Source organism: Alligator mississippiensis, chromosome 11 (genome assembly GCF_030867095.1).
Source record: "Alligator mississippiensis isolate rAllMis1 chromosome 11, rAllMis1, whole genome shotgun sequence".
NCBI classification, from domain to species: domain Eukaryota; kingdom Metazoa; phylum Chordata; order Crocodylia; family Alligatoridae; genus Alligator; species Alligator mississippiensis.
In genome coordinates, this window is record NC_081834.1 from 25,477,092 (window position 1) to 25,499,270 (window position 22,179).

Here is a 22,179-nt window from a genome sequence, read left to right on the forward strand (position 1 = left end):
AAGCTGGTTAAGCCCTTGGAAATCTGAGGCTTTTACCAATAATCTCTGACCTCTTGCCATGACTATACATAGAAACAGAGAAAGAGAAGCTCCAGGAATATGAATGGATCAGCAGGTATGCTCAAATATATGATGGTGAAAGTGTATAACCTAAAAGAACATCTGCATCTGGTCACCTGCATTAATATTTTTGGGAGGAGGGGAAGGAGGGCAAAATGGGGGGAGGGGGGGGGTGAAGAGGAAGAGACGATGCTGGCCACAACAGAACAAAAAAATACAGCGTCTGTTTTGTGGAAAGATAGAATGGAGGAAAAAAAGACCAAATGCTGTCAATATCTTAAAAGGAAACCTATATGAAGTCTAAACATTTTTAAAAAGTGTTAAAAACTACACAAGATATTGTAATCAGCCTCCAAGTTCAACTACAATTTTTTTGTAGTTTAATTACATTTTCCTTTTTTTAAAAAGGTTATTCTCTTCTGTGTTGCTGTCTGAAAGATCCACCCAAATCAGAAATTTACTAACAAAAGGGAAAGGGAGAGATACAGCAACATAAAATGATTTAACAGTTAACAGTGATCCTTTAATATTATTTGTGAAACAGTACCTCATGATTGATGACAGTCCAGCCACAAGATGAATCACTGTCACTGGAATTTTCAGACATTTTCAAAGTATCTGCAAGTAACGGTAAACTTCATTAGCATGCAAGAAATACAGCTTTGCTGTTTTCTAAAAGCAAATAAAAATGTATACAAATTAAACTCAAAGCTTTGTAGTTATAGAATATTTATAGAATACTTTACACAGCTCTATATTTTAAATAAAAAAGAGCAAATAAAATTTGCTCTTTAGTACTTCATATTGCTCTTTAGTATTCAATACCTAAAAAATGATTCTTAAGAAATTAAATAAATATTCAGGATGATGGTCTTTTAATATTAAAACTATGGACAGTGTTTTCCCTTCTGCAATAAATTTGGTTTCCTTAGCTACACATCTGTTTTATCTAGGGAAGATGCTCAAAAATCCTGCTGAAATCTTAGCAAGAATAGTTAATCCAGTGAATAGTGGACAAGGTTTTCTTTAAACAAGTGACAGAAGCTTCCAAATCACAGGACTTGGTTCTCATGGGGCACTTTAATTATCAGGACATCTGCTGGGAGAAAACACAGCAGTGTACAAGCAGTCCAGCAAGTTTCTTGAGTGTGCTGGGGATAACTTTCTGATTCAGATGACAGAGAGGCCAGGGAAGGTGGAAGCTCTTTTTGATTTACTGCTCACAAACAGGGAAGAACTGGTTAAGAATATGAAGATGGAAGGTAATAAGGGTGACCATGACCATGAAGTGATAGATTTTAAGATACTAAGGGGAAAAAGGAAGGAGAGCACCAATTTAAGGACACTGGACTTCAGAAAAGCAGACTTTACCAAACTCAGGTGGGCCTGATGGGCAGGATCCCTTGGAGTCCAGGAGAGCGGGCTGTATATAAAGAGACTCTCTTAAAGGTACAGGACCTAATTATCCTGATGTGACAGAACAATGGGAATTACAAGAGGAGATCAGCCTGGCTACACAGTGGTCTCTTCAAAGAGTTCAAACGGGAAAAAAAAGAATCCTATAAAAAAACGGAAACTTGGTTACAGTACTAGGGAAGAGCAAAAGAGTATGCCACAAGCATGAAGAAAGAAAATCAGGAAGGCCAACGCACAATTTAAGACGCATCTGGCAAGGGACATAGATTCTATAGGGAAGTCAAAAGTAAGAAGAGAACCAGAGATCCCATAAGTCCCTTACAGAATACAAAATCTAGTAACATTCAATGCAGAGAAATCTGAACTATTTAATGCTTTTTTGTTTTCACAAACAGAGGCAGCTACCAGATGACAAATGCAGATGGCAGCAGAGATGGGAGACAAATGGGCTAGAGTAATAGCAGAACAGGTTGGGGATGGGCAGAGAAGCAAGATGCTTTCAAGTTGTTAAGACCAGATGGGATGGACCCGAGGGTACTGACAGAACTGGCAGAGGTAATTTCAGAGCCATTGGCTATCCTTTCTGAGAACTTGTGGAGGTCAGGTGAGGTCCCATACAACTGGAAAAGGGCAAATAAAGTGCCCATCTTTAAGAAGGGAAAGGAAGAGGATCTGGGGAAGTACACATCAGTCAGCCTGACCTCCGTACCTGGAGTAGGTCCTCAAATAATCTATCGTGAAGCACCTGGAAGGTGATCAAGAGCAGTCAACATGAATGCACTTACAGCAAGTCATGCCTGACCAAACTTATCCTTTTATGATAAAGTGAGAGGCTCTGTGGATGAGGGGAGATGAATAAACCTGCTATACCTTGACTTCAGCAAGACTTTTGACATTGTCTCCCATAATATTTTCACTAACAAGCTAGGCAAAATACTATAAGGTGGACAGATAATTGGTTGGGTCACTGTATTCAGTGAGTAGTCCTCAAATGTCTAGTTGGGAGGCAATATCAAAGTGGGGTTTTCCAGGAGTCTGTCCTGGGTCCAGTACTGTTCAAGATCTTAATTATTGACTAACAAACAGCATGCTATAACAGCACAATAAGTCTAAAGAAAGAGCCATATGCAGGGCTGTCCCGGGGGGGGGGGGGGGGGGAAATCAGGGCGACCGCCCTGGGCCCCTCGCTTTGGGGGGCCCACGCATAGCCGGGTAGAGTGGCACAGCAACTCCACACTGCCGCCAGCTTCATGTCCACCCCCCGCCCCCCTCTGGACTCCCTGTCCCCTAACATCAAATCTGCCACCAGCTTTCTTGCGTCCAGGGGCGGGGGCCCGCACAGGTTGATTTGCGCTGGGCCCCGCATCCTGCTCGGATTGTCTCTTGCCATATGTTAAGCAAACCAAACAAAATAACCTAGTAATAGATCAGTTAATTTCTGCAACTTTATGAATATTATTCTCAAAATAAGTGTTTTAAAGAGAAACCTACATTATAAAAGTATTTACCATACCTACCCAAATCCAAGACAACTTCGAATTTTTAAGACACCACCTCAAAAACTAGATTCTATACATGGAAAATTATAAATGTGTTTGTTATAATTTGCCATGTATATAATCTAATTAGTAGAAGGCTGTCTTAAATTCATCCCCCTACCACTTGCTCCCTCACCTCTTGTCCCCACCCACGTACCCCCCATGCTTGTACCCTGTCCCTCTGTTTGTGCCTGCCCCCCACCCCTTGCCCCTGTGCCTGTCTACCCCCCTGCCTCCCCAACCCTCTGCTCCCCCTGTAGCCTATCACCCGCTCTTTGCCCCCACTACAGCCTGCCTCCCCTGACTCCTGCCTCCTCCCACTCCCTGCCCACCTCCCCCCCTTATCTTCTGCTGCAACTCAGCTCCTCCAAAGCAGTCAGAAGCAGAGTGGCCCCAGCCCAGCTAGGGAAAAGTGGCAGCAGCTCCCAGCAGAGCTGGTTGGGATCAGAGAGACCAGAGCTGGAACAGAAGGTAAAGATGGAAGGGGCAGAAACAGGGGCAAGGCATGGAGGAGGTGGGGGGGACAGGCTGCAGGTTCCCATCCACAAAGCCTGCAGTCTACCTCATCCTCCCTCCAGCCATATTCCCTCCTCACCTGTCAAATAAGCTACTCTGGCCTGGGCAAGCAGTGACTCAGCTCAGCCCAGAGCCAAGGGCCAAAGCCAGAGTACTAGAACCTAAAATGAGGCTCCCCACCACCACATTTATTAAGGAGAAAAACCTTGTCCTGGATTCAAGTAAATACAGTCTGTATAAAACTAGAGGTCTTGAGCCGAAGCAAACAGATGGCCATCTATCACACCCACAAGTGGGTCCTTTTTGATACAAAAGGACTTAAAAGGGAAACATTTAGTAAATTTCAAAAAATGAAATGAAAACTTTCACATCATATACCAGCTCATCTTCAACCCCATCAGTCTTCTTGTGGTGTCAAACCAGTATTTTTCTATTTTAAAAGTGCTCTCCTCTCACCTACTGATACAGAGTACTGTGACACACTCTTTTTCAGTTAATGCACGTGTATTTCCCCCCTTCTAGTTAATTTACAGCAATTTCTAGTATTACCTGTAACAACAGTAAAATGTCAGTGTAACTTAAGATAAAATACCCTTCTTAGAAACAGACTACAACATTTTACATTATATATTTTAGCAATTCAAACCTATGGACATGTAAGAAACCTGTCTAGTCCAGGCTTTTATTCATCATAGCCAGTTAATATGAAATCTATTATTATCATTATTTAACCTTTACATTGCAGTGGCATTGAGGGGTCATATCCAGATAGGAAATCCACTGCAGACACTGAAATCACAGATAGTAAACTTTACCCTCCCAATATCATTGCTGCTGCCTTCTTTCTTAAAACACTGTGAATACTACCATCGTCCTGCCTGTCATGTGGTGGCACAATAACCTGGGTGTCATCAATTCTTCATACCCAAGCTATTTAAGTCTTAGAGAAAAACGTACATAGAATTATTCTAAAACAGTTGGGGGGCAACTTTTTTGACAGGTATGCCACAGATTAGCCCTGTGTCCTCCCAAAGTGCCACTCCAAACCCTTTCCCCCGGCCAATTTGCTGCTCTGCTTTGTTTCCTGCCCTATTCTCCCTGTCTGATCTGCAGGGAGCTGGGTTTTCCATTTCACATGAAAAAAACGAGAAAACCACTGATTTAACCCTTTACTAGAGAAAAAGCGGAGATTTGTCATTTTACCAGAGAAACCCGCAGGTTTTGCAGTTTTGCAAAGAGCTCTCTGCAAGGGGCTGGGAGGGAGTGGGAGGAGGGCACATACATGTGCGAACATACACATGCACATGGCCACCAGGCAGTTTGGATATCAGCTCCTAAAGGTAAGTGGGGGAGGAGGGGGTGGGAATTGAGGCCCCCATAGGGAGGGAGTTGGGCAGAGCTGGGGCTGCTGCCCAGCCAAGTGGTGCATGGGGCTGGGGCCTGGGGCCCAGGGTCATAATACATGGCTGCAGGGCCCTGGCAGGGAGCGGGACAGGGCTGTGGGTGGCAGGTCTGGGAGGGCAAGGCCAGCTCCCGGCCACTGCATGCACTCCCGGGGGCAGAGGGGACCCATGCCCATCAGATCTGTGAGCGGGGGCAGGCACAGGCTGCCCACTACAGGCTTGGACTCCCACCCTGCTGCCCTCCCCCGAAGCCTCTGCACCCTGCACCTTGGTGGGTGTGACCCACGGATGCATGGCAGAGCAGGGCGATACAGGGCAACTCGCTGCTGTGAGCTCCACACAGCTACGGGGGGGGGGGGGGGGGGGGGGGGGGGCAGCGTGGGGTTGTGCCAAGGGGACACATCGCCGAGGAAGTGCAGAGCTTGCAGCATTAAGGAGATCCCTGTGTGGCCCCGCTCTGCCCCACAGCACCAGGTCACACCTGCTAGGCTGTGGAGCCCTGGGGGAGGGCAGGAGGCTGAGCCCACAGCAGGCAGCCCACACCTGCCCCATGCATAGATCTGGGGGGCACATATCTCCCCTGCCCCCCTGGCAGTACACACACACTGCTGCAGCTGCTGCTACCTCCTGCCGGGGGCAGCAGACCTGTGTCCCCAGCCCCATAGCCATGGCACCTGTGGGTCGGGGGGCAAGGGGCACCAACAAGGCCAGGGGGGCTGCGGGAGGGAGTGAGGGGCCTTTCATTTTAAATTGTGGATTTGGAGGGTTTTATCAGAGAATTTGCAATTTTTTAAATCAAGGAAAACCAGGATCCCTGCTGATCTGATACTCTGTTTTCTGCTGTGTCTGCCACTGTATAGCCTATCCTCTCCTCAAATCTACACACAGGCTGCCCATGCCATCTGCAGCACATGTGCTGCAGGTCAGTCACGCTGACCTAAAAATATGACTTTCCCCATCCACCCACATAGATAAAACTCTTTTCTAGGCTTCCACCATCTTGTGCATCAATAACTAAATATCTTTTTCTTCAGCCGTAAAAATGCAGATGTACCCAGCTTATAACCATTCAAACTGTTTTCTTGCACTTCCCCATCTGTATCCATCTGTTTCCTCTTCCATTATGCCGCTGGTTCTTCACCTTTTTAGACTCAAGGCACCCCTCAGAAAATGCTAACTCTTCCTTTTGACTTGTTTCTTTGATTACAGAAAAATAATAGAGCAAGTCTTCTGTTGCAAAGAACTCAGGACACCTACAACGAGGCAGAATAGTTTTAATACCATGGATTCCCATTAGAAATTTCTGGGTTTATTGTGTGAGTTATGTCTGCACACCTAATAGTGCTAACACTGCATGGCACTGGCACCCTGAGGCAACCTTAAAAAGATTTCAAGGCACCCTAGGGTGCTGTGAAACTTGGTTGAGAAACACTGCCTTATAAACATATTATATACTCTTTGGGGAAGCAACTCTCTTTTTGTTCTATGCTTGGTCAGTCTTAACACAGTTCCATTTTGGTCCATGGCTGGGCCTCTATGACATTAATATAGGACAAATAATGCAGAAAAGTCTCTTACAATAGAAAGCCTTCTCCAAAGCCACTAAAATAAACAGGCATTTTCTCACTGAGTTCAGTGTCTCAATTCTGATGGTGTTGATACCTTGGATCACAGGATCTCTGCTGTAACTTTATTCCTCTTTGTAACAGTAACCTGCCAGAACACCAAGGTTAACATTAAGATATATTTACGAAGACTCCTTAATTTCCATTCACATTAGCTTTTTCTTGACCATAACAAAGCTTATGGTGCTTTAATTCTTTTTAAATGGGGGTGATCAACCTCCAGGGCTGTGTCATCCTGCCAATGTATCTTCCCATGGGTCTAGAAAGTTGATGGCGGGGAAGCAGCGGCAGTATTAATTACTGCTTACCAAATTATTATTCCTGTAGGGATCCCCGAGGGCTAGATGACATGGTTCTGTGTACTAAATAGCACTGGTGAGTGGAATCGTTCTTCCATTGGATCCAAGCATATGGGGCTGAGCTGGTGTGCAGCCAGTTCTTGGCATATGAGGTTAGGCCACCACATGGCTGCAACTGGAAGCAGAGTTGGGCTAGCACATGGCCAGATGCTAGTACACAGGTTGCTCTGCAGCTAGAGTTGGTAGTGTGGGGATGGGCTAGTAACATCATCAGATCTGGGACTGCAGGGTTAGACCAGCACACTCACAGGCTGACCCAACACTGGATCTGGCTGGTGGACCAATCCATGTCACTCATCTAGCTCATGAGGACAGAAGCTTAAGCACCACTGTTTTTAAACATTCTGCTGCTTACGCTGGAAGGTTGCTGATTATCTTGAAAGGTAGTTTATTTAATTGGTTTTTAGCAGAGATGTGGGGTGGAAAATTTTCCAGTGCTTTACTCTTCCATTTCTCAAAATTCACTGTTTCATAAAATTCATTAGTAACAATGAATGGATGTCAATACAATATAAAGCAAGCTTGGCAGTTTCAAAGTTGCAATTCATGTTTTTCAGGCGATTATCCCTAGGAAGTACGAGAGAGAGTACATACATGCTTTATTGATTTGTAAACAGGAGGGTAAATACACTCGCATAATAATCCAAACCAAAACTCAAGTTATGAATTTACCTAATTGGTTGTGCATATCAAATCAAAGCCAAAGCGTGGCACATCATACACAGTTCTTCGGGTATGCTAAAACTAGTGTGTCAACAGTTTTCAGTGCCTTAGTTTTTTTCTTAAATTTAAACAAACAACGTAAGGGAAGTACATGCTATTGTATATTATCTTTACATTTTTACAAGTATTCCAATAAAAATCATTTCTTTCTACATAAGGCTTTGCATTCGTTTGAATATAACATTTAAACCACATTAGTTGTGCTGTATTTAATTTTGTTTCCTAATAAAATTTTTCGGTTCAAATATTGGGACACAAAATCAACATTAGGTACTTTTTTAGTTTTGTTTACTAAATATAAGTTAAATAAACATGCTAAAATCAGATCACACTCTATATAAGGCACTGGAAAAATTTCCAATTCAAAATTTTCCAAAAAACCCACATCTCTAGTTTTTAGCTACTGAACAGTAATTACAGCTTACGGCTTATTTTTTTACCATCAGGTAAAAATTGGTTTAGCTACTGCCAGGGTCTTGTTTTCTTTATACTGACAGAACACAATTAAAAATAGTTTGATTCATCTACAACACCAGAAGCTATAATGTTATTAGCAGATGCCTCTATATTGTACAGTTGAGGAGGGAACTCTATAGAACAGTTATATTCAAGGTAATTCTGGACCTCACTCTACATGCAGCTCCTCTAATAGTATGAAATCCAATACAAAATTAAATAGGGTACTGTACACAGAAAACCAAGCATTGAGATAGACTATTCTCTGTTGCCATAGGAAACAGGACTAGAAGCAACGGACTCAAGCTGCAGCAGAGGAAATTTAGATTGGAGATTACGAAGAACTTTCTATGAGGGTCATCAAGCACTGGAACAGGCTACCTAGAGAAGTTGGAAATTGTCAAGAGTAGATAAGACAGACACTTAACTGGGATGGTTTAGTCAGCAACGCTCCTGCCTTGAGCAGGGGGATGGACTAGATGAGCTCATGAGGTCTGTTGCAGCCCTACCTTCCTGTGATCCTAAATAAGAGAAAAAACTCAGAAGTTGGGGCAACCAACCTTAGAGAGGAAAAGAAACTCAATCAATCAATAGTTTAAAACCAACCTTCTAAGAAATCAAAGGCATGAAAAAAATCTGTGATATACAGCCAAGCCCTCAGATACCACCGAATTTGCACTGAAGAGAACACCCGGGATTGCCACCTCAATCTTAAAAAGGTTTTCACCCAACAAGGACACTCCTCCAGAGAGAGAGATCGCACGTTTGAAAGAGCCACCCGGATACCATGTGAAGAACTACTGCAGTACAGAAGAAACCCCCCCACAAACCGCACACCGCTGGTTATGACATATCACCCCTCCCTTGAACCTGTACGGAAAATCCTCAAACAATTGCAACCCACATTAGAATGAGACCCTATTCTTAAAAAGATCTTCCCAGAGCCACCCATCCTAGCCTTCAAACAAGCACCAAACCTCGCTAACTTCATCACCAGAAGCAAACTTCCTCAAGCCCAGAACACACCAAAAGGATCCAGACCATACCATGACAAGAAATGCAAAACCTGCCAACACATCTCTACCACCCCCACTATTACTACACCCCACAACAGAGCCATTAGCATCCCAGGATCTTACAGCTGCACCTCCAGAAATGTAATATACCTCATCCAATGCACCAAATACCCTGATGGACAATACGTAGGAGAGACCAAACAACAACTGAGCACCAGAATGAACGCACACTGGAAATCTATCAAAGACAGAAATACCCAATTACCTGCGGGGGCACATTTCTCACAAGAAAACCACTGTCTCTACAATCTCTCAGTCCTGATCCTCAAAGGAAACTTACAAAACACTTCCCAGGGACGAGCCTATGAACTCCACTTCATCAACCTCCTGGATACTAAAAATCATGGAATAAATATAGACATTGGATTTATGACACATTATCATCTGCCTGACATCTGATTCCCCAGGTATCTCTCCACTTTCATTCCTGTTCCCACACCCCCAGCCTGTCTCTCACCCATTGACTCCTCAATCTACATTTTCACTGACTACCTGTCTTGTATGCATACCAGTCCAGCCGCTGGCTTCTTTACTTTTCATTCCATCCAGGAAGAGCACACACCAAGTACTGAAACTCCATAGCCTGATGAAGGGTTTTTGAACCCGAAAGCTTGCCTAATAACTATTTTCCAACTATTTGGGTTGGTCTAATAAAAGATATCAGATTCACCCAAAGAACCTTGTCTGCCTATGTCCTTAGACCAACATGGCTACAACCTACACCCCTGAAAAAAAATCTACCATGCATTTGGAATGTTTGGGTTCTAAATTAGGGCTCAGCCCTAAACTGCCATTTAAAAAAAAAAAAAAAAAAAAGATGTCACTGATGGTTCTTCACTGGACCAAAAGATGATTTCACTCCTACTATATTTCTAATGCCTCTGACTAAGGTTATGATCTCACACCACAGAATCTTCTGATTTCATCATTCCACTCCCCCCGCCTGTTAGAGAGCTTCAGATCAAGTTCTGCTCTGAAAGGGGAACTTAAACACTATAGTCCAGTGTTCAGTGTTGGTTCTAATTCATTTGTCTGTGTTGTTTCTAGATACAGTTCATTTTGCAAGTTTGTTTCTAAAAAAAATTAAAAAAAAAATCGGCCCACAAATCTAACTGGGTTTTTAGATTCAAACTTGGTTTGTTTTGTTCAAGCGTCATCATCATCATCAATAGAAAATTCTACAGGTAAAATATAATTAGCAATTCTTTCAGAAATGTGCGAGTTAGAGTGGAATCCAAAAGGCATAATAAATAACTTTGGTACTGAAGGAAAGAGACCTGGAGAAGTGCAATTTAGAATTAGAAGATGACATTTTTAACACCATAATTTGTAAAGGAAAAGTTGCACCTTACATGATTTCCTTCTACAAAACTAGACATGTCCAAAGAACACTTACCGCTGCTTCACAACAAATTCTTATCTACCCACAATATATACCCGCTACAATTGCAGTTCAAGCATTGTACTTATGCCTGAAAATCAGGAAATTAAACATTTTTTTTTTAAATCTAAGCTAAGCAAAGGGAACTGTAAACTGAGAACATTTTATTTTTTTTAACATTTTTCTAATCTTAACCTTGGGTATATTCAGTTATGCAGATCAGAAAATTAATTTTCTGAAATATGTATTTTCTTAATGGAAGACTTCTTTTTAGAGGAGTTTACTCTCTTACCAATGTATACAATAAGGACACTCCCATAAAGATTTTAGCTACTAATGCATGTAGATTTTATTAGTTTTATATTATAATGTGTATATAGAACTGATTTTTAGGCACAAGTATATTATATTATTAGGTATACAATTCCACATCTAGTTTAGCAAAATTCTGGCCCCGAGCCATGGGAAATACCAACCTCCAAGAGCGCACAAATCCCAGGCTAAACAAAACGCCAACGTTCTTCCATCGTAAAGCGAGATCTGTTAGAGCAGAATCACCTGAATGAACATTAACAGAGAAAAAATCAGCTACTAAGCAATGACTATGGAGGGATTTATTTATAATATTGCTGTACAGTTATTTTCATTAGGACATAAGGTTTCTCTTTTACAATAATCCTACTCCTGTTATGCAAAAAAAGAGTCCAAATGCAATCATAGTTATGGGGGTGCTGACATTCCTAGGTTTTGAATTGCAAATGTCAATTATTTCCTGCTTTCTCGGATCAGGTTCTCTGTAGAGATGCCTCCCACTTCACCCGGCTCTGCTGTTTTGGGGGGTTTTGTTGTGCTGCGATGCTCCGGGGATCCAAACGCAAGGCACCACATGAATACACAGGGCTGCTTCGCTACCGCCAGTCACCCAGCGCCCAGCAGCATCTGCGCCAGGCTTTGTGCTCTGGGAGTATTGATCCTTCCCCTCCCCCGGGGCCGGCGGCGGATCAAGCGGCGCGGGGCCAGAGCGGCTGAGGCAATAGGCAGGTGACCGACGACGCCCGTCCCTCGCCCGCTGCCGGCCACGCTGGGAAAGCGGTCCCTCTCCCGCCAGGCCGCCCCCCGCCTCGGCCGAGCACTGCGCCGCCCGGCGCCCGCCGACACGGGCCCGCCAGCGAGCGCGCGGGGCAAACCCAGACCCCCGCCCCCTCATCACCGCCTCCGCCCCCGCCGCCGGAGACCCCCCGCGCCCGCCCCGGGCCGAGCGGCAGTACCTGGGCGGAGGGCCCGGCGCTGTCCGCCGGCGCGGGCGGCTTGTGACGCCTTCACAAAACAACAAGCAGGCGGCGGCGCCTGCGCATTCCGGCCCCGTGCCCGGAGCACCCTGGCCCGCGTAGTCCGGTGCCCGCGCCCCGCCGCCGCCCGCGCCCGCGGCAGACTACAGGTCCCGGCGAGCAGCGGGGGGGCGGCAACAAAGGGCCGTTATCGGCTCCCGCCGCCGCCGTCGCCATGGCAACGCCGCGCGCGGGGCCCGAGCGCCGGGCGGCGCCGCCCGGGACCGGGGTCAGGCGGCCCCGATACTACGGCGAGTCGCTCTGCGGGCCGAGACGGAGCAGCCAAGGGCAAAGGTAGGGCTGCGCGGGGAAGGCTGGTGCTCCAGAAAGGGCCTTTTCTTCAAGTGTAGCAAGAGGACGGTCCGCAAAGCGGAGGCTGTCCCGAGGAGAAAGAGCAGCTGAGGAGCAGAGCGAATAGAAACCCTGAGGTACAGGCCAGGCCGAGCCCCGTGTGCCAGACGGCGCGCTTGTGCCAGTGACTAGACGGAGAAACGGCTTCACGTCCTTCACCTCGGGTGCCACGGGCAGTGTCCGGACGGACAGCAGTCCCGCTATCGGGCAGGGGCAGAGAGTAACAATACCAGGATAAGTGACCAGTACTGGCTGGAGCGGCCTCCGACTTTGGCAGCAGTAGCCACTAACTCATGGGTGGGCAAAACACATCCACGGGCTGAATCCAACCGCCAAGGGATTTAGTTCAGCCCATGGGGGGCTCTCAGAGCCAGCGGGAAGGGGAGGGGAAGGGGCAGCCCCAGCTGTGGCACGGGTATACCAGGAGTGGATCACAGGTCTGCCCCAAGCCCCAGCCCCACACTGGCACCATCTCACAATCCCAGTCCCAGCCCATCCCGTGCCTGGATGCTGCTCCGCGCCTGACCTCGGCCCCAACCACACACCCCTGCATATGCGGGTCCTGGCCAGTTTTCATGGAGAACCTGGGATCATTGGGCAGCGACAGCAACAGGGCTGGGGCCTGGGGCAGAGCCACAGTCCACCCCCGCATACCCCTGCCCATGGAACCAGCAGCACCCATCGCAGGGGCACAAAGGAGCAGACCATGGCTGAGCAATCCCCATCCTGGCCATGCCTACCCATCCCACTCCTAGATGTCACTCGCTGCCCACTCACAGCCATAGACCCATTGCATCTGCCCAGCTGAGCTTGGGGCAGAGCCACTTAGGGAGTTTTAGAGAGCTGTTGTGGGGAGAGGGGATGGGCCAGCCCGCAACAGCTCACTAAAGCTCCCTAAGTGGCCCTTTGGCCAAAATAATTACCCACTCCTGCACTAACTATCCAGAAGTGGGTTGGACAACAGGGCTCAGTGCCCACCTTAGAGCATGAGTCTATGGGAGCCAGCAGATCTTCTCTCCCAGCAAATGGATTCTTTCTTGTTACCAGAACACTTGAGGAAACCAGCTTCAAAGAAGGAAATTACTACAAAGGAATAACCTGATCAGATTCATCAGAGCAGCATTGAACAGTTTTGATAGCCATCACAATCCCCAAGTGCTTCAAAAAGGAATTAATGATAAAACGGTGAGAGGAGACATGGGATCCCCCCCTCAGCAAAACAAATACTTAGGACGTGCCTCACTAGCAGGCATAGCAGTCTTGTAAACAGGACAGGTTGTAAAGCCTGGAGATTTTAACTGCACTACTGGACCCAGGTCTTGGCACCAGTGCAAAACAAGTTTGTGGTAGCTAGCAAGCTAAACACTTACCAAAAGCTGACAGCTACCCTAACCAGTAACTACAAACAACAAATTAACAAAGAAGATCTAACTCATTACCAGAGAACTAAGAGGAAAATGGGATTATTCCACACTTTATACCTTCACAATAGGCAAGAGGGCATGTGGGGCGGACACAGCCTGAGAGATGGCTAAAAGATTCTGCAGTTGCATACCAACCAGCAATGGGATTCAGATGGACTCATTATTGAAGAACAGGTATTCTTAAACATCCAGTGCAGCTCTGAGAATTTGACAGAAGGTGGCCACATAAACTACAACTTTCATTGTAGTTTATTGGCTGATCTGAAATAAATGCTAAAAGGAACAAGAATAGGGATAAGTCAATGGGATATTGAAAGTGAATTCAGTTTTAATCATTTTATAAGTAACGGGTAATAATGTGGTTTCAATTTTTAAGTTACAGGATCCCACTTAAATCCATCCTTTTTTATTTTGCCTTAAAAGCTTTGGTTTGGTGTTTTTTTAAGGTTACTAAGTGACAATCTGAAACCAGCACATTACCAACCTAGTGACCTCTAGGTGTGCACTAATCAAAACTACGAACAAAAGTCTTCATAGTTTTTATTATGGGCTTATTGCCAATTGCATATAGAGAGTATTTGAGCACCTTCCAGTTGCATTTTAAGTGATAAAACTAATGTCTATCACATGATGCCTATTTTCTCACCCTCTTCCCACAGACAGAAGTGTGTGCAGTGAAGTTTTGTTTTGGAAGAGTAGTGGGGCTTTGTTACTCTCCCCACCCCTTTCAAATATACATATTGATGTTAGGGACTAGAACACCAAAAATTAAACCTTGCAGGGGAAAGTCAGATATTCTCTCTGCCACCCTTGAGCAATTAGACAAAACATTAAAAAAAATATGTTGTCTATTTTTTAGGTCAAATAATGGAAATGACAAACAGCATACAGCTAATTTTTAAAGTTACTAAACCATCTATCAGAATTCTTCTTGATATCAACTTATTTAGACTCCCTAGAACAAGTGATTATACAAATAGAAAAGATCAATGAGTCCTTAAAACACACATACTTAGGGAGAAGAAATATCCCTCTTTGGACTTGCTTATATAAATATTATAAGAAATGTTTGGACTTTAAACATTTCAGCAATGCTTTCTCCTCTAGAGTTATCCGGTTGTCATAAGTATCAGTTTTTTAAACAATCATCTTAGTGTTGTTTTCCCAATGAACTTTTCATAAAAACTGATGGTGAACAATGTTGTGAAATAAAAGGTGACCACCTCTTAGGCCTATAATTGAATAGTTTGTATAGTGTTTGACATATTCAAAGCACTGCATAGAAATGAAGGTTTTGTCTATACCAAGAATTAGCCCCAACATAGTAATAAAAAGAGACAAAACAACATTAATAACAACAACAATTAGCACTAGCACTATAGGCCCTGCAGGCTGTTGGCTGCACTAATAAAGCAATATGCTAACTTCATTTTTTCTGTCTCTATACTTAGGGATGAGCACCAGTCCATTTATAGATTGCAGAAAAAGAGCTACTTGGGAGTGTAGAAAAGGCCTAATATTTGCAACAGCACTGTGAACTAATTGAGTAATATTAACATCCTTTTTTGCAGATGAAGAAAGAGTCAAAAGTTAGCCAAAGAAGCTGACTTGAGCTACATCACAAGCCAAAAGTAGAGACAGCATTTCATGTCCTGGCTCTCAACTTTATGGTCATTCTTCCAGACAACAGTTTTGACCATATACACTAATGACTTCTCCACTGACTTAGACTGTTTTAATGAAGCTGGATGTTTTAGCAACACATCGGGTGCAACCAGACAGGCACAGACATTTGCTTCCACAGAAACGAGTAACAGTGACGCACCTTGTGCCGCTGCTACTTGTCCCCAGGGAATGCCCGTGCCATGCACACTCTGGCAACACAGCAGGTTGCCCCAGCTGCGGTAGGGAAGGCTAGGCCCAGCAACTATGCTGGTCCCAGCAGCCTTCCCTGTGGTTCTGGGGGGCTTCCAGGGCTGCAGCTGAGGCAGGAAACCTGGTCAGCAGCTGGAACGCGACTCTGGACAGCTACAGTCTGGTTTTGAGTAGTGCGTGCTGTTGCCATGTGTACCACCCCGGAGATCCCCATGCTGCAAGGTAGTTCTCCCCGCCCACACACTCCTCCCACCCCTGCCCAAATATGGCCTGGTCTTTAAACTTCCACCAATGACAGCCAGATGTAATCTTGCTTTAAACACCTCATTTAAGGACTAGTACCTCCAGCAGTTGTCATGCTCTGAACTTGATCCAAAACTGGAACTCTGGATCTAGTCCAGTAGCTAAACACACTCCTTCTAATTTTCTTGTATAGAAATATATTTCTTCCCATAAAAAAGGATCTACAGCAGGTGTCAAGCTCACCTGCTCCCTGGCCCAGATCTGAGCTGCAGGACTCGTAGCAGGATGTATCCAGACACCATGCTAGCTGTGGGAGTTATCACACTCCTCACTTGCATCTCCAGCAGGGCTGCGTACCCAAGTTTGGCCATGACCTTGCCCCTGAATTCCCAGTCCCTCTACAAGCCATGAGGGCCAGACAGCATGGCCAAAGGTTTGACACCCCTAATCTACAGTATGTCTCCTAGATGCCTAATAAAAAGCTTATTGGCCAGCTTATTATGGACTTATGGACAACATAGAAAAATTTAGCTTCCATCTTAAACTTCTCTCTCAAAGGAAAAGAGTCATTCCAGAGTTCAATAACTAAACCTATCCTCTTCAATTTTCTTATTTGAGAAGGGAAAATACATGAATACTAGAAATAAATAAAAGTTTATTAAATGCTGCAATTAAAGCTAACAGGTGCCTTGGACAGCAGCCACCATCTCCTAAGCTACTACTAGTTATTGTTAATGAACTGCGATTCCTTGATTGTATAGCATACTCTTAACACTAGAATGGAGTCTTTGCCAGTCAAATTATATCGAACAAAATAAGAAAGGTATGACATTTTTTAAAATTCCAGGATTTTAAAAGGTGCTTGCAGTCCTCCACTCACTCTAAAATTTCTTTTGAAAAAAAACGTTACTCTCTCTCCCTATTGTGTTAGCAGAAAAGAATCTCCAGAGAAAGAAACTTGAAGCAAGCCCTCCTCTACCCTTTCTAGTTCATGGAATAAGAAACTAGTTCAGCAAGTAAGGTTTCCTAGATTAATTTAAAATACTTTGCTGGAGTCAAGACACTTACTAGCAAGTTTAAAACTTAGGTCAGAGCTTTGCAAAATTCTGCCCTGCCCCTTTTTCCCATATACATAATTAACACTCATATTTAGACTGGTAGCAACCTCTTTCCCCCAGTGCAAGTGAAACTTTGCATTACTTTACTGAACCCATAATACACCGCTGCGGTCACCAAGAAGGCTAATACTAACAAGAGTTTGGTAGACATCTATGCATAGCAGTTACCGCAAAATCAAATACACTAGGAAAAGGTCTTACATATTTATCAAAGTCAAAGAATGAGTCAGAATATAAGCATGGGATGATACATGCTGCATAACCCTCTTTTTGCTATGATACTCACTTGAATAACCTTACTTATTCATGGCCTTTTAAATATATTATTTAAATATTTCAAAATATTAAATAGTGATAACACTACAGAAACTAGATTCAGTGCACTAAGTAAACAAATTCTAATTTTCTGTTGTAGAAGCACATTTTCTTCCCAAAGTAAAATAATATTCTTAAGTGTATTGTGACATATCGAACGTTATCTGTGATTGTTTAACAGTGTCTTAATAATAAATCAGAAATATTTGGTTCTGTGTTTATACAGAAATGAAACTCATTAAAATTATCTCTTAATTAGGAAAAGAAAATGACTTCTGCTGAGAAGCTATCATCAAGTTCTGAAATGGAGAAAGCCAAGGTTGCTTCACTGCCTCCCTGTGCAAATCCTGGCAATCCTGTGTTCTCCTGCATGTTGGACCCGAAGACATTAACTACCAATAATTTTTTGACAAAACCTCAGCTTTTATTATTTAAAACAACTTCAAGTGAATATGGTGCCATACCACCTACCTCACAGATGGTACCCTGTAAATACCATGCAAAAGTTCAAACATTTTCAAAACAACTATTAACTTGTGGATTGCGACAACACAATTTTATCAACACTGCCATTGACAAAAGTAGGGTCTGTGACTACCCAAACCTGCAGCATACTCTGTAAAATTGTGTTCCTGAATTTTTCCTTTATTTGCTGAAAGACTAGCCTTCTAGATTTGGCTTGTTATTTTTATTATACCCAATTATTTTATTAATAGTATCAGATAAGATGGAGACAATGTAAGTGACTATTTCCGAGTATTTTTTCTGCATTCAAGTGAAATATACAAATGTTAAATAAAAAACTCTTGAATTTAACTTGATCTGCACCCCCTGTAGGACAATGGTATAAATACAGAATATGGCTCAACATCCTTTTGGTGTAAACAGGTTGTCCTTTAATAAGTTGGTTCTTCACCTTCAGTCTTAGTATATTATGCTACTTACTCTGAACTTAATTCTGCACGTGTTCAATGATTAAGGAAGCTGAAACTTAAAAGTTGTTCCCCCTTCATACAGCAGATTTCCATTGACATTTTAGAGAAAGCACAGAAAGATGATTTCTCATAGGTCAGGGGTAGATGCTTTGATCTATCAGAATACTATATAGGAGTAGGGAGAAATGAGCAATTTGCATAAGGCGTCCAGAGGCAAGTTATGCATTCTGCTTCCTAGCTATTTGAGAGAAGATGCCATCTAACCTCAAAGTTTTTACTCAAACTATCCTTTGAGATTTTATAGTAGACAAATGTTAAACCTGCAGTTACTGTTACAATATAGTTCCCATGCTAACTACAAATTAGGTTGAAGAGTACAGTATTGTTTAACTATGCAAATGACAAGCACTGAATTTCTGTATTTAAACAGAGATGGGTTTGATTTATGGTTTGGTTTAGAATTGATTGATTTATTCCTCAGATTAGAAATAAAATCTGTTTAAAAGACTACATCTAAAACAGGCTCTGGAAATAAAAGTATTCACTACCTGGAATAAATGATGTGGTGGGAAAAAAAACAACTTACAATAAATTTTATATTTCAGCCAGATAATATCTTGTGAATGACAGTATCTGTATCATTAGGTCCCAAAGAAGTGGTATTCAAACTGAGATAATACTACTTTTAAGGAAAATGAGTCAATACTGCAAATACTGGGATAAACTTTGGCACATACTCACAGCACTTCATTAGAGATGATAGACACAAGGAATGCTGGGAGGTACTATTTATCCTACCAACACCTGCTTCACCATCCTTTAAGACAGAACCATCTGCTCCATGGCCAGCAGCTCCAGAGGTAGATTTAAGGACAGGTTGGGCCTTCTCGCATCGGTTCCCCAACACTAAATTTATCAAGCGCAAAAATTCAAAACTGTTGCCACTTAGCTGAGTATTAAGCACTCAAGAAAGGTTATTTACCACTTTTTCACAGCCACGTATAACAAAGAAATAAGGTCTTTGGTAGATTGCTTGTGATCTGGTATGTGGTAGGTAAATTAGCAACTCAAAATAAAGTCAAGCATGCAACACGGGCACCTTCAAGAGAGAAGTGAGAAATAGCATCTCTGCATCCTCATACAGAAATGATCTTAAAATTATAGAAAATTGCTTAAAAGAGTACTTATGTGTATAATCAAAGTACAAATTTTCTTAAAGGTTGCTCTTGAGGCTTCAGGATAGACACCAAGGAAGAAAAGTAACAAGAAAAGTATATATGTTGCCACTAGATTATCAGTACTCTTATCTACACACAGATTTTAAGCAAACATGTCCGTGCCATGTTAGCAGCCAAATTCATATTAGAGGGTGGAAGGAGGGGTGGATCCAGAGTGGGTATGGTGGCACAGTAGCAACCCCCTTTTCCTGTGCACCACATGTGCAGTGAGCTCTTGAAATTCACGAATAGCAGTGGAGCTCCACACGTTTTGTAGGTTCCATAATTTCCCTAGTTGGTCTGCCCAGAGTCCCTGCTTTCAAGCAGCTCAGGAGCAGTTTGCTCCCCCACACCTTGAATGCAGCATGTGAAAGGAAGGGAGGAGCAGCCAGCAACCTCTGCTTTGATGCAGCTCCAGAGGCGCTATGCCACTGCTCCTTGTCCCCTTTCCTCCTTTCCGTTGCTGCTCAATTTGTTGTGAGGTATGAGGACAAAAAAGAGCAAACAGCAGCAGGCTCCAGAGCTGCTTGAATGCAGGGAGACTGGTCAGACCCTGCCAGCTATCCAGTCAATTCATGGAGTTCACAACATATACAGAGTTCCCAGAAGAACCCCTGGTGATATGCCAGCAGCATCCAGGGTCACAGGGAGGGGCTGCAGCCATACACCAACAACAGTGTGGTACATGTATAGTGAGCTTTTTTCACTGCACATGGCCACACCTCCCAAAGGAATGTGGCTGCATCCCCATCACCACAAATCTGAATCTGCCCATAGGGGGAGCCAATTCCTCCCCTGAGATATGCATGTGTATCTCCTCTTGATCACAATGGAAACTTCATGTACAAACCCAAAATTAGACTAGTACCCAAAGAGAGATCTTAACAGTTTCCACAAGAACTCCTTTGCAATAATGTAGCATTTTAAAGTTATTTTCTTTCAAATTGGATTTCTTTCTAAAAATATGCTCTACTAATCCACTGGCTAATAGACAGATATTGGTTTCACCAGGCAAAATTGTCAGGAGGTGAGAAACACATTTACTTAGGTCTGGAAATCCACATACACAATTCTGGCTCCATTAAAACAATATATATAACCAGGGGCAGAAGTCTCTTCTATTCCAGTGGGGCCAGGACTTCACCACGTAAATGAAGTGTTTTCCTGAATTATTTCAAGTAAAGATAAACATTTAACTCAAACTCCTCCTACTTTACCAAGGTGTTAACGACCAACATGTGCTCACCATTGACGACCTCTCTTTTGTTATTATAGTGAGTGCTTTGCTCATTATAGGTTTGTGAGCCTCACAATGAAACACTTCTAGCTTGACCACAGTATACTTTTTCAAAACCTTTTGTAAGATCCAGTTTCCCCTGAACAGTGTCCAATGAAAGAATGTCACAGTGACTAGCTCCAAGCCAAAAAAGACAAAAGAACCCTCAAAAAACTGGTATGTCCACATAGGAATCCTGATGCAATGGAACCATGGTAGATATTTTACTGCAAGACTACTAACTGTGGGATGATGGAAAAATGTGTGAACCAGTAGCTACCCAACTTTTTAACTGTTAACTTTAAAGCCTTTGTCACCAATCCTTTTTCCTTAGCCAGTTCCCCATTTTTTACTTACAAAATGTAACTTGTCTGAATGCTTGCCAATAAAATCAATACATTTCTGCTTACCCTCAAATTAGTAATGTATAAAGCTGCATTTATATTAGGGAATAATTTGGGCCAGGATCTAGGACTCTGATTTCCTCAAATAGTCCATCATAAAGAACATCATAGAATTTAACACCATAATAAAATTACAAGCTATACAGATATATTTAAACAGCAACTTGCTATTTTTCCATTTAAAATAACATTATTTCCATTAAAATTAAAACCATATCAGATATTTTTGGTCAAGTCAATTAACAAATGACAAAGCTTTTTAAATGGGTTAGAGACATTTAATGCATGTTATTTAACATTAAAAAAAAATATATTGCTTTTATAAGGACTACATTAATACCCCAGAGCAAAGATTTTTAAATGGGATGCCTGAACTCATGCACCCAAACAGATGACCTGATTTTCAGGGATGCAAAACACTAAACAAAATCTTATTGATGTTTGTAACAGTGTTGCAGCTGCGACTCGGTTACTAAGATGGGGTAGCAGCTGCCGGAGATGAGAACATCCAGGAAATGGGAAATGTAATCCCCCAAGCAGCCAATGAGGACCCAGGAATGAGAAATAAAGAGGGGGAGGAAACTTCCCGAGGTTGCCTTCGGGCACTTACCCATTGAGAGGAACGAGAGAGAGACCTACGGCGAGGAATTCTGAGAGAGTCCAGGAGACAGGGACGCACTCCCCAACAACGAAGGGATTTGGGGAGGGGAAAAAAATCGATACGCCCCCCCCTCCCGGATCATGTCCTACCTGGAGAGACGGCCTCTGTGGTGAGTCATAAATGGAGCAGCAGCACAGAAACCCCCGCAGCTCCTGGGACTCAGCATGGTAGGATTCCCCAAGCGTGGGGAGAAGAGTAGAGAGACAGAGGGCGAGGGAGCACCCGATCCTGCCGTGCAGACACAGTAACCCCGATCCCTCACCGGACGGTGAAGGGAGACAGAGAGGAGAGAAAGTAAAAGAAAGAGAAAGGGAAACCGACTAAGCCACGCTTCACATGCCGGCACGCGCCGCAGCCGGGGAATCCCGGTGTCAGCGTTAATCAGCTGCTAACAAGGCAATTAGCAGCTGATCATCCAATTAACCAGTAGTCCTTACCGGTGGAGACAGACAGACAGCAAGGACCCACATGGCGATCTC

The 22,179-nt window shown here is 43.6% G+C and overlaps 2 protein-coding genes across 7 annotated transcripts in view; one reads left to right on the top strand and one right to left on the bottom strand.

Annotated features, from left to right (window-relative positions):
- The window catches only part of CCPG1 (cell cycle progression 1), a 44,883-nt gene extending 32,981 nt beyond the window's left edge, over positions 1 to 11,902 (bottom strand). For 2 of the 5 annotated variants that reach the window (XM_019477466.2, XM_006276871.4), the window contains exons 1-3: positions 11,822 to 11,902; positions 11,030 to 11,111; positions 608 to 678 (exon numbers count right to left, since the gene is read on the bottom strand). In XM_019477466.2, coding sequence (XP_019333011.1) covers positions 608 to 667 — 60 coding nt within the window. In that variant the 5' untranslated portion in view covers positions 668 to 678; positions 11,030 to 11,111; positions 11,822 to 11,902. The other 3 variants (XM_059714689.1, XM_019477464.2, XM_019477465.2) reach the window with 3 other exon arrangements.
- Positions 11,903 to 12,065: 163 nt separating this feature from the next.
- On the top strand, positions 12,066 to 18,028 carry PIERCE2 (piercer of microtubule wall 2). Of its 2 annotated transcripts, XM_059714693.1 has the most exons (3): positions 12,066 to 12,175; positions 13,280 to 13,417; positions 17,467 to 18,028. In XM_059714693.1, exon 3 carries the CDS (start codon positions 17,476 to 17,478, stop codon positions 17,827 to 17,829), a length of 354 nt encoding a protein of 117 aa, XP_059570676.1. In that variant the 5' UTR covers positions 12,066 to 12,175; positions 13,280 to 13,417; positions 17,467 to 17,475; the 3' UTR covers positions 17,830 to 18,028. The 2 variants fall into 2 exon arrangements, with proteins under 2 accessions (XP_059570676.1, XP_006276931.1); XM_006276869.3 differs by lacking the exon at positions 13,280 to 13,417 and having other exon boundaries at positions 12,069 to 12,175.
- Positions 18,029 to 22,179: the final 4,151 nt, after the last annotated feature.